The sequence below is a fragment of the Pyrus communis genome, chromosome 14 (assembly GCF_041283825.1).
Source record: "Pyrus communis isolate YQ-2024b chromosome 14, ASM4128382v1, whole genome shotgun sequence".
NCBI lineage: Eukaryota > Viridiplantae > Streptophyta > Magnoliopsida > Rosales > Rosaceae > Pyrus > Pyrus communis.
In genome coordinates, this window is record NC_142578.1 from 8,472,805 (window position 1) to 8,485,268 (window position 12,464).

General features: G+C 40.4%; 1 protein-coding gene and 1 pseudogene across 2 annotated transcripts; both read right to left on the reverse strand.

The window, feature by feature from the left end:
* Positions 1-293: 293 nt before the first annotated feature.
* Positions 294-3,898, reverse strand: LOC148691175 (uncharacterized; annotated as a pseudogene).
* Positions 3,899-5,733: 1,835 nt separating this feature from the next.
* LOC137713437 (uncharacterized) lies at positions 5,734-9,616 on the reverse strand. 2 transcript variants are annotated; one of them, XM_068452731.2, is made up of 12 exons: positions 9,400-9,616; positions 9,066-9,326; positions 8,725-8,798; positions 8,546-8,640; positions 8,226-8,323; positions 8,054-8,137; positions 7,688-7,768; positions 7,481-7,564; positions 7,259-7,354; positions 7,041-7,123; positions 6,575-6,663; positions 5,734-6,409 (listed from the first exon to the last, which is right to left on the reverse strand). In XM_068452731.2, exons 2-12 carry the CDS (start codon positions 9,312-9,314, stop codon positions 6,075-6,077), a joined length of 1,368 nt encoding a protein of 455 aa, XP_068308832.2. In that variant the 5' UTR covers positions 9,315-9,326; positions 9,400-9,616; the 3' UTR covers positions 5,734-6,074. The 2 variants fall into 2 exon arrangements, with proteins under 2 accessions (XP_068308832.2, XP_068308831.2); XM_068452730.2 differs by having other exon boundaries at positions 9,066-9,331; positions 9,400-9,611.
* Positions 9,617-12,464: the final 2,848 nt, after the last annotated feature.

Genomic DNA, 12,464 nt, shown 5'->3' on the forward strand with positions numbered 1-12,464 from the left:
GGAGTCCAAGTAGGAGAAGATTTCATTTCATGAAGGGATTATAGAAATCTTAGTCTAACAACTTTACATCTTCGGCCAGAGCAACTATTCTAGAGAAGTAAGTTTGCATGATAGTTAAAATTCGGCTTGGTTATCCTAAATACATGTTTCTATTCACAAGTTGGGTTTTGGAATCCTCAACCTCCTGGGAAATCTTCTCCATCTCTTCTACTTTTTGGGAGAGGTGGTTGGTGAAGGTTATTTTCTCGGCTTTAAGTGCAGACAATTGCTCTTCCAAGCGCTGAATTTTAGAATCAACCACTGTAATCCTTTCTTTTATCACTGACCCTTTTTCCACCTACTGCCGAAGCACAGCTGTACTCTTCACTTGTTTTTCCTGAAAAAACTTTACTCAATTTGTTTCCAGCTCCGCCTTTTGATGCTGATCCCTTAGTGCCCGCAAATTCTCGAAGAAACTCAAAAAAAGATTTGTACTGAGCTTGGGATAACAATTGAGTTTGGTAAAGCTCAATAAGGGCTTTCTCTGTGTCATTAAGGGTCTTAAGGCTAAAATAAGCTGTGAAGTCCCTTTTCATCAAATCCTTGAAGGTATGACAAGCATGTTGAAAAGAATGAGACTCAAAAGATGTGGAAGGTGACTGCAGTTTAGTTTTGATTTGCCCGAACTTCTTTACAAGGTCGGGCAATGATGATGATGATGCTGATGAAGCGGAAGGTCCCCCTCTCGCACCTTCAACCATAACAATGGGGGCAGCCTCAACTAGGGGAGCAGGAGCAGGAATGAAAGTAGCTAGAAGTCTTCGCTCGCTTACTCACAGGCTTAGGGACGGAGATTCCTGTGATACCAAAAACCAAAGAAGGATGAGGAAGGTCTCCCTTGCACACTATGCTCGATGGAGATTTACCCAAACCTTTTCCAGAACCTTATTGCAACCAAGACAAATGTGTTAAAAAGAGAAATTTACGAGTCAAAAGAAGACAAGGTAAATCTACTTGAGTTAAGCCCAGAGCCTTGAAAAATGGTGGAATGGGAATTACTTCTTCTGATTGCTGGGGAAGACTGTCATGCCTTACCAAGGAAGGAGAAACAGTGTTCGAACCTTCAACAGAGACTTACAAATAACAAAGTAGGGATAAAGTCAGTGATTAACTTATGAAGAAGAAAAGCAGAAAGTCTAAGTAATGATATACCTGAGAGAAGACCTGAGGATGGGAAGTAGGCACTTCAAAGGCTTCGGGTACATCAGTATAAGTTGTATGAGAAGCCTGCGGTTTAGTTACTTCTGAAACCATAGGAAACTCAGGAACTATAGGTTCCCCAAAGGTGGAAACCGATGTTTAATGGAATTCCTGAGATAGGGAAGGCTAGAAGAAATAGAGGATAAATAATATAAAGAGAATGGAGTCTCAGCGCAAAAGTAGTGGAGGGAGTACTTACCGAGTTGTTGTCATCCTCCACAAAATGCATCATCTTTCCATAGGATCGAATTAAGAAGTAGGAGTCACCACAAAGGGAATAGATTTTGCTTGAAAGGGAGGAGTTTGCCTTAACCGGGTTAAAGGAGAAAAAGTCTCGGACGATGAGATCTTTTCTGCTCGCATCTCCTATTTCATACAATCAGAAAAGTAAGAGAAGAAAGGAAAGTTTGGAAAATAAGGAAATATACCATACCTCTAATTCTTTAAGGGTAGCATCTTGATGCTCTCTGACCCTCTGTTGCATTTCTACACCCAATGGTTCATCCAGTGAAACAGTTATGGGTTTCTTGGTTGCTCGTGGTCCTGTATTCAAGGAAAACGAAGTTATTAGCCCAAACATATAGAATACAAGTCAAGGCAGAAGTCGGACATAAGATTCACTTACTAGAAGTTGTTTGTTTCTTCATTCCTGGTACAGATGCAGCAGCAATGGAAGCAGTGGAGGTTTTCAAAATCTTGGAAGTCTGAGCTCGTGTATTCTTCCTGGTTAGAGCTACCCGCTTGGGCTAAGGCTGTTTTTCATACTCAGAATCAGAAGTCTCCACCACAATTGTCTGCACCCACTTTGGTGCCTGAGTTTTTGCCTTGGGCTCGACCTCACCCTCTAAATCTCCAAATAACTCAGAGGTGTCTCCACCTTCTTCAGCCTCTTGCCTCTTAGCCTCAGCTGCAGCTTCCTGAAGAATCAGAGCATCAGTAGTTTCTTCATCTGAACTAGTGCTTGTTATCTCAGCATTCCCTTGAGCTGCAAGTTTAAGGAATGAACAAGGGATCAAAAAGAGGACAGAGTCTTGAGGTTAGAAATAAAATAAAAATTAAAGGAATATGAAGTACCTATCAGAAGAAATTGGTTCTTTTGATTGATCATTTCCTTCCAATTATCAAGCTCACCCGAGCTGGGAGAAGATTTGAGGGAAAGTTGGCTGAAGAGATAATTATGTGTTTCCCGCAGATCTCCTCTGTATTTCTTGACCCACTTAGTCTCCCACCAGATGGAGAAACTAGAAGTGCATTCAAAGTTTAGGGTTAAATGCTTTCGGGCAACCTTACTCATAACCTCAAGGCTACGGGCAACTCGAAAAGTGACTTCTTCAGGAGAATAGTGGCGGTAAGAGGTGCCACAATGAACAGAGTTAAAGAATGGGATTGGGATGGTCTGCTTAAAGCCTAATTGCCTACTGCAGAAGTTGGGATGATAAACCTCAAGCCCGAGTTCATAACGATAATTGCGAACTCCCCAGGCTAAGTCCCGTGGTTGAATGCAGCTGATAAATTTCTCTTTGCAAAAAGGATTAGCATCTTCTCCAAAGGCATCTTGGAAGGCTTGATCAAAAAACCAGGGATACCTTCTAAGAACAGATGTTCCCCACTCCAAGTTTGCCCGAGTCCTGCAAACTCTGAAGAAATAAAAGCAGGCAAACGTGGAATGGTCTGTAAGAAAAGCTTCAGCCAGAATTCGGGTAGGGGCAACACCTTCTGGGAACTCCAGGTTAGCTACCTGAAACTCTGGGAAATACCATTGTGACCATAATTGGACCATCCAGATTGGTGCGTTAAGGTCGGTCTCAAATGGTTCGCCCTGAGTCATCTCAAAAATGAGATGGTAGAGATGAGAAATAAGGAAAGAGCCCATGACGACATCATCAAAATTATGGAGAGCTTCTACTAAAGGAATCCATTCAACCTTCATTCCCTTAGATTTGTTTGGGAAGACGTGCTTGTTAAGCCAATACAAGAGGAAGTACATGTGCTCTTGATCTAAGTTAGCGTTAGAGGAGTCTGCACCATAACTCTTCTTCACAAAAGGGATGAAACCTTTGAAGGAGGTCCCCTAACTCTTAAAAGTTGCAGAGTTGTATTCTAGTTGAAGTGGGGAATTTGAAGTGCTCGAACTCTCAGCAGTCGGGCGAGAAGGTGGAGCCCAGTCATGAGTCACATCCACGAAGGTGGGCCCATCCTGAAATCAAAGGTGTTGGTGCCCGAGTTCCACAAAAAGAAAGTGGTGGTCAGTAGCTTAGGCTTAGCAACCACAGAGATTTTTGAGAGCATGATCAGTTCATAGATGCCATTGTTCATCCATTTCTTTTTTAAAATAAGCTCGAGCGCATTTATCCACTTAACCCAGACGTCATCAGAGGAAAGTCGTAGCAAAGAAGATGCCCAACTTGGCCATAAATGGGTTTGGAGTAAACCAATTGGCCTTAGGCATGTTGGTCTCTACTGTAATTGGAATTTGAGAGGTCTATGCAGGTCCTAGTAAGTGTACTCCTCCTTCTTTAAAGAAAAGTTCAGAATGCAAGCCTACCCGAGGGCGATGAAGGTTGTTGAGCAAACGGCGTAGGGTGGTAATGCCCTCGCCAGATTCATAAGAATATCGAGATTGAGTGATTGATTGAACTTGGGAAGTTTTTGGGGCCATTGATTAAGCTTAAAGACGTAAGGGATAAGAAGAATTTAGTCAGCAGGAAAAAGGAAGCCAATAACAAAAAGGTTTTATTGGAATTCTGGGAATTCTGGGAAGTTTTGAGAATTTGAAGGTTTGAAATTGCTTAAAGGGATTAGGAAAGTAGTTGATTAGTAACAAGAGATCGTGGGATAATGCAAAGTTCTAAGAAAAGCAACGGCTGCATTAAAACGGCATAAGTCCAGAGTAAAAGTGTGTGACGGTGGTTATTGAGAAGCAACCGTTCAATCATTATTACTGCATCAGATTGTAGGCTTAACAACGATTGAAAGAGGTACGGTTTGGGTTAATATTTAACTTTGGACTTGAAGGAAGAAAGCCCAAAAGAGCTCAATGAAGGAGATTTTGCCCGAGGCCCAGAGTCAAGCTCAGATACCCATCTCGAGAAAATATGATGACTCCCTATTTAATGTAAAGGCTAGGTGCTTACAAGAAAAGTGACAACCGATGGAAATCCACCTACTCTTGGCCCAAAAGCACTTTCTGAATGGTAGAACATGTAAAAATATTGATGACTCACTACCCTTCAGTTGCTTTCGGGCAAGAGCAAAAACTATACAGTCGAGTTAATTTGCCTATAAAAGGAGGAAGAGGGCACAGAGACAAGGACACTCAACCAATCAAACAAACAAACATACAACTTGCCTCTCAGTCAAGCAAATACCCAGAAAGCTGTGCTTTGTCAAGATTCTATACCCTTTTAGCCTTAGACTCCCCTTAAAAAGACATATTTTGTCTAGTGTAAAAGCTCTGCTACATTTCCTAAATGTTGTAGTATCGATTATCTTGTGTAAACTTGTTCACAACTCATTCTGCTTTAGTACTTAACCCCCTGTAACTACAAACAGAAGAGACCGCAAGACGTTTAAACCTTGCCCGATAAGGTGAAATCTTGCCCAACTTTCTTTGTTTTGTCTTTAAGTTAATAGATCTGGTGTTATGATGTATTCCCCAGTATATATTCAAGTCATTTCCAGTCTGTTGATGAACCAAAGTTCCATCAGTTCTCATATATGGTTCACTTAGTGGTTTTACTGTAATAAGAAGACTATATGTGAATTAAACTGATGACTTGATCAGATCTGGACCTACACCCTTTAAGCATACAAGATAACCAACTAAAAGTCCTTGATTGCAAGGCATAGAAAAGAACTTAATGTAGACTTAACTCATCTACGACAATCCTTTGATAACAAGAAGTCAGGATAACTTGGGACACAAGTAATCGACTTAAATACACTTGTTCGACATCTGCCATACTGAGATGGCAATGGCACGCCTAAGCACTTAGTTAGTTTTGATTGTGAGTCTCAAAGCCTACACCTAAGGCCCCACAAAGGCACCTTTCAAAACTAACTTTGTCCTCCTCTTGCAGCATCTCAACAAGTAAGAGCCCAACAACCAACCAAGGTGCCAACTCCTTGGGAAACTGTGTGCTCGAGCCAAGGACCCCTCCCAAAGAGATTTCCTGCCCGAACAGTGTTGTCGTGCAACTTGCTCAATTGCATTAGCTTCTTTTCATGACATATTCAGGGGTGGTACTCCAGGCAGCGGAAAGACCTAGTGAACTGCACCATCAGTATCAAAATTGTTTTTCATCAATTGGATTAAGCATTTACCCCTAATTAAAATTTTAAATCTGATTTTATTCTGATGGTATTAAAATTTTAAATCTGATTGGGAGGTTGGTTAGCCACTTACGTTTATAGTTTGCCAAATTGATGTGATGCCCAGCTTACTTGGTATGAATTAAGAGATGAATTGAATAAGTCAATCAACTAATCATGTGATTGTATAATGTGAGAAGGACATCTTTCTTTATTTTCGTGCGTCACTAAACACATCGAAACTCGGAATTAAAATAATTCCAACATCCTCGTATTTACCAACACATTTGGAGTTAGGAACGGGGATAATTCTAATACCCATTCCAATTCATTCCAAGTAAACACGTCATAAGAATAACCAATAAGCTAATGGCCTCCGACACTCACCCGCACAAACCCTAGACTACTCATGTATTGTTCCCATGGTAAGTAAGGTACATAGAATCAAATAATGAACATGCAACATAACATCATAGTTCCGTATACATTGCGGTTACAATGTGAAGGACTACGGACATTTATCTTCAAAAGGGCCATAAGTCTCCCCATATGGACTTTCGGGCCTGCAGATGTAATGTAGGGTTCTTACTCTTTGTGACAACCACTCTCTGAAGCTCGCCTTCTGAACCATCTAGTTTGGTTGATCGACAAACATCCATCGTAACCTGCTTGCCCCTTCGTACAGGCATATAGATAATCCTACCCCAACCACCACCAAGATCAGCATGACCTGTTTCATCTTCCTCATCTTCGTTATTTTCATCCACTACATCAGGTTCCATAACATCGGAATCATAGTTAACTGGATTCAATTCTTCAAATGGAACGAGGTCAACTTGCTGCGAGCTAATTAACTCATCTGTCCAGGTCAAACACAAATTCTTAGAACCCAAGAAATAAGAGTTAACAAATGGCCAGAATGTTAGTATTAATCGAATACATTACATAATATATTGAAGACAAAGTTCATTATATGGGGGCCTCTCAAGATGCTTGTAGTGAAGGATGGTCATTTAAGACTTACCAATGTCAATTTCAAGATCTTCTGGACTGCGTTTAGCATGTTGCTCCTTTAAAGTCTCAAATTTCATACCATCAAGCGGCCAAGGTTCCCTAATCACATTAACCAGTGCAGGCGTAAGAGAAGAATTCACGATACGAGTATATTTATGAATAAAAAGAACCGAACTGTGCAGGAAGTACATATTTGGACCAGAAATCTTTTATTTAGAAAGTTATTGACTGGCTTCATTCAAAATGTTTATGATTGCGATCACTTAATTAAGGTAATTGACAGTTGTGTTTAATAAGAAAGACACTCAATTAGCCAAAACAAAACCACATGATGACAGATTAAACCCAATTAAAATTTGACTAAACCACTGAATAGCTTTATGAGAATGGACTTTTAGGCTTCCATTGTCTAAGAAGAATACTAAAGCTTCCACAATCCACAATTTTGAACAAAAACACACAAAAAAAATACTAACCGTGGTCGTTGTCCCCGCCTGAAAGCAACAAAGCTAAATTTCTCATCTTCAAAGCCACGTAATGGTTGGCCACCCTTGGACCGCTACAAAAATATCAAGGTAGGTAATATCAATTAAAAAGCACGTACTATAATCATAACAGGAAAGGAAAAAGGAAAAAGTTATGGTTCCAACTGACAACTGGATCCAATGAAGTGTGGATGGATTTAAGGACGAACCTTGAATGCACGCTGAACAGATGTCCTCTCCAAGCGCTGAACAAAATGACAGTACTTTCCAGCTTTCTCCAGCGGACATTGTCCATCATGAGAGCACTACATCAAAAAAAAACTATAAAATAAAATGAGAGAATTCACACTATTAGGGAAAACAAAAGAGAAACTGGGCAACATATTAGTTTCGAAACAGAAAAATATGAGCTAAAGGGCTCTTGTACTCACCGGCGCAACTATAAATGCACCACTCTTTTGAGTCACCAAGTCCTTGGAAGCTTCATCAGTTCCATCTTTAGATTTCCGGCATTTCTAAGAAGTGATGAGTGCGTCAATTATGAATGATTGTAAAGACGCAATGCCAGTACATAACTTGAACAAGCATCTTAACTCAAAAGTCATCTCAAAGAACAAATAACAAGAAAAACAACTTACCCTTTTTTCCATCCATAATATATGCGAGCGCATCTGAGATATGATACTAGATCCTTGTGGTGTTCCAGGTTCAATCAAAACCTAGGAAAATTTTAAGAAAATCAAAGGGTAAAAATATTAGGCTGAAAATTGGAAAGTTCCAAACTAAAAACTGCCATGATAATGATTACAAAAGGGATAGTGATACGATTATCAGTAATTCTTTCTTTAGCCCCTTTACGAAATCGATTGTCAGAAGAGCATAAACTACCTAATACTTGCCTCTTAGTTAATGGCATAAACCAGGGCATAAGATCATACAAAATTGTTTTGTCATGAAATCATAGTGAAACACAAAACTCATCCATCCGGAGAAGGAAAGCATACCAGGACATCCTGTGTAAGATCCCAGAGCTGGCGTACTATAGTAATTCGATCCTTGAGTGATGGTATCTCTCCAAGCACATAGGACTTCCGTTGCAAAAAAGAACAAACAGAAGTTATTGTTTGTACCCAACATTCCAAGGCAAACATGAAGGTTGAAATTTATAGAACTTACAGCAATTACAAGGTCATGTTCTCTCTCTGACTTGTTGATACTTTTAGTCAACGACTGGAGGCTATCATAACTATGAATAAGTGGCAAGTTCTTCTGACCTGAAATAACCATGTCATAAAGTGATCAGATTTTTCACTGAGCTCTGTGAGACACTTTGATAATGCATGAAACATTGTAATCGGCAGGTTTTAGTAGATTGGTTCTTTAACAACTGCAGCTCTACCAGTAATAGACAATTTATCTTTGAAATAATTATTATACAAATAATCTTGACAAAATAATATTGATTGAACAGTTTGAGCATTCAAATCATTAAGAACCTTGTATAAGCTTCTGCCCTGCCCGCTGCATTGATTGGGATGGCTCCACTAAATTAACTTTCTCCAAGGAATTTGGCCAGACTTCTCGTAGTGCCCTATAGCATTCAAGTCACATTACAACCAAATTCACAGTTTCACATTGTTAACAACAAAAAGATAACACCGAATGAGCTTTTCACCAGAAAGCTGAACCGGTGCCAGCACCAAAATCCAATACTTTAGCTGGAGAGAACTCAGGTAGCCTTCTTCGAACCTGTAAAGCAGCAAATACAGAAATTTCGCCAGAATTATTACACAGAATACCAAAACTTCAGAACAACCCTAATCAAATTCAAGCTAAGAACCTAAAAATACACAATACCGTATCAAATTCAAGCTAAGAAGCTCATTTCTAGCAAAAATTGAAAATAAATTTCTCTACTTTCCACCATTTTCTCAGCTAGCAACCAAATACAGCACCAATACGCATAATTTGAAACCATAGAAAACTATCCAGATACAAAAATTCCCCAATTCATACCTCCTTGAGCACTCTGTGACAGGCAGAGAAGACAGCAGGCATTCTGGAAGCAACATAAGCAATGGTCTCATCGTCTCTGTAGCTGAGGCCGATGTCACCGTATGAGCTCTTGATCTTCCACCGCTGGGATTGGTCCGCAGACCGCAAAGGGTCCTCAACGAGTTGCTGCGAAGTCGCCGTAACAAGCTGCGAGTTCACATCCTTGATTTGGCTAAAGGATTCCGATAGCCTCAGGACCTTCCTCTTCATGTGGGGCTCATCCTGCTCTAAAATCCCAAAACCCATAAATTAAATTTGCACAATTTACACAGATAATAGAGATGTACAGTTGTACCTCGGAGGTATTTTTTTATGGCGCGGCGGAGGCGGACGGGGGTTGTGAGGCAGCGCTGGGATTGTTTGGCGGCGGAGCGGAGGGTTTCTTGGGATAGGAGCTTTTGGGCGGTCTCCGGGAGTAGGGTAGTTGCCATTTCCGGTATGGCGGAGGAAATGAGGAGATCGATCGAGACTCGAGAGAGGGCTAGGATGGTTGAGTTTTGTTTACTTTCATCGGGGGTTTATGCGATTTTCAGGGTTTTAGCGGTTTGGGCTTGATTGGGCTTTTATGTGGGGCTGTGTTTACAGGTGGATTGGGCTTTTCTCGATCTTAAACAAGGGCCTAGTATTGATTAAGTGTGACTAATACATTGAGGCAGTGCTCACTTTTTTGAAAAGAATTAAGGCGGTGTTTACTTAATTGTTTATGTACGAGACAAACAATCATTCTTCTGTAATAATATCTGGTTTATTTGAGTAACAAATCCGGGAAAAATTGGTTTTCTTTCCCTAGTTGATTAAGATTGTCTACTAATTAAATCTCAAATCCAATAGGATTTGGACAAAATCTTAATTGGGATTTCCAGTTCTAGTAGAATTTGGTATCAATTAAAACTTTAGAGAGAGAGAATGTGTGTTTTCTCAATTACTATTTTTACGTGCCAGACCCTGGTAGATGATGGCACTGGTTTTAGTTGGAGGGGCTGCGATAGAAGCACTTTTTAGAGAATACCATAACGTGGAATTGTGTTACGAAATCTACGGACACGACTGCTGTGCACCATAAACTCTTCCTCGGAGATCTCAAGTTGACAATACAACGTTTATGACCACAACTTATTCAAAAGATAGAAGAAGACGATGAATTACAAAGTCTACAAAGACAAATGGAGAAGTTTAGAGAGCTCGTTAGGAAGATACCGAAAGCTGGTAGGTGCACAATTGTTGATTTGGATTTGTCTCTTTGGAAGGTTGTTGGATAGACTGAAATCCCAAGAAAGAATGGCTGGGAAAGAAGACTTTCTTTTGGCTAGGAAGACCAGTAACAAGCTTGATGAATTGATAGAAAGAAAGCAGCAGTTAGGAAGGATGTGGGAGTAGAGTTTTTGGTAGTACAGTGACGGATGTGCACAAGCGAATTGAAGGGAATGGTGTGCAAAAGGCCGCCCTAGCACAAGTGTTATACGAGCTCAGGACACGACTAAGATGTTTGAGCGCATCCTCGGATACCTCGAATACGTTGGAATTTAGGATTATTTTATGATTTGAATTTGGGCTTAGCCTGTTAGAATTAGGGTTTTCATTTTCTTGTATGTTAGGGTTATGTTTGCTCTCTATATATATGATGCTAAGTTGTTCACAATGTAGCATCTTGAGTTATGTAGTCGTCATGACAATCTTTAATTCATTTAATAAAATTATTTTTGTTTATAGTTGGTTTGTTCGTTTGTTAGCAGTGCACTCTGATATTCAACTTGGTATCATAGTAGGTTTGATCTTTTGGAATTTAATCTAGTCTTGATGGCTATGAGCTGTTTGTCTGTTCGATGTTCATGTTCTAGATTAGGGCTTTGATGTTTACCACAAAAAAAGAAAAAAAAAAAAAAAAAAAAAAGAAAGGAAAAGAGTTGAATATGCTCGAAGCCTTAAGTCTGAAGCGAGCTGCTACTGTTTCGCGTTTGTTGTTCGGATATTGTGTTTGTCACCGTTTCTGTTGACAAGCGGTGATATGCGACTCCTGTTTCTTGAAGACCAGCCATGCCTGCACGAATCGGCCGTCGCACTCGCTGCTACAGCCTGTACCGCCTGATTCGATACGCACCACCGCTGCCTGACAACTTTTTTGAAGCCCAGATCGAAACCCATTGCTACCTGGAATCCGTTGAACCCACCGGAACCATTGCTGCTCGGACTTGTAACCTGATGTCGTCCCAAAACCGCACCTAGACATGAACTTGCTTGCCCTATACCCAGCCACCGCCGCACCCACCATCTGTTACCACACTTTGCTCGCAGAGAGAAGGAGAAAAGCAAAGAAAAAAAAGTTTGTTGACCCGTGAAAAGTTTCTAGTGGAAAAGAGTTGGTGGGCAGTATTTGTTGCTTTTTGTTGAGGCAAACGTGTTGTTGCTATTGTGCTTGTGTTTGGAACTTGTTGCCCACCACAACAACTGCTCGAGTGCATGGATTTGTGACCACTCGAGTGACGTTGTGTATGTGGTGAATTGGATTTCCGTTTGTTTGAAAGTTTGGATAGGCATTTTAATTGGTTGTTTGTTCGCTTGAATGCTTGCTCGCTTGTTTGTTCACTTGAATATTGTTTGCTCGCTTGCCTTGTCGTGTTCACTTAATGAAGCTTGCTTTGTCATGTCCATTTAACGGAGCTTGCCTTGTCGTGTCCACTTAATAAAGCTTGCATTGTCGTGTCCGATTAACGAACCTTTGCCTTGTCGTGTCCGCCTAACGAAGCTTGCCTTTTCATGTCCGCCGAACGGAGCTTGTCTTGTCGTGCTCGCCGAATGGAGCTTGCCTTGTCGTGTTCGCCTAATGGAGCTTGCCTTGTTGTGTCCTCCTAATGGAGCTTGCATCCACATCTTCTTGTTGGCAAACTCTTGTCGTGTACCACCATCATGAGTTTGACGATGTTGGAATTTAGGATTATTTGAATTTGAACTTAACCTGTTAGAATTAGGTTTTCATTTTCTTGCATATTAGGTTTATGTTAGTTCTCTATATATATGATGCTTTGTAACTTGTAAAATAAGTTAAGTTGTTCACAATGTAGCATCCTGAGTTATGTAGCCGTTATGGCAATCTTTCATTTGTTTAATAAAATTATATTAATTTATAGTTGGTTTGTTCGTTTGTTAGTAGGGTACTCTAATATCAACTAATATACGCTAGACTCCTCCAAGCCATGTATAGACTTTATAGCAGACCATAACGGAGTGCTGTATCTCTCAAATAAGGAACTAGAGAATCTTGTAACAGAAATGCGTAAGGGTGTAGAGCTCGCTCAAAGGATCTCTGAGGTTCGTTGGTGGTTGGCTGTCTACAAAAAGTATGAATAGGACACAAAACTTGTA

Coding starts and splice junctions, on each gene's coding strand:
- LOC137713437 (XM_068452730.2), bottom strand. CDS start 9,535: ATGGCAACTACCCTACTCCCGGAGACCGCCCAAAAGCTCCTATCCCAA. Junction 8,641..8,724: donor GGCACCGGTTCAGCTTTCTG/GTGAAAAGCTCA, acceptor TGAATGCTATAG/GGCACTACGAGAAGTCTGGC. Junction 6,664..7,040: donor AGGCGGGGACAACGACCACG/GTTAGTATTTTT, acceptor TAATGTGATTAG/GGAACCTTGGCCGCTTGATG.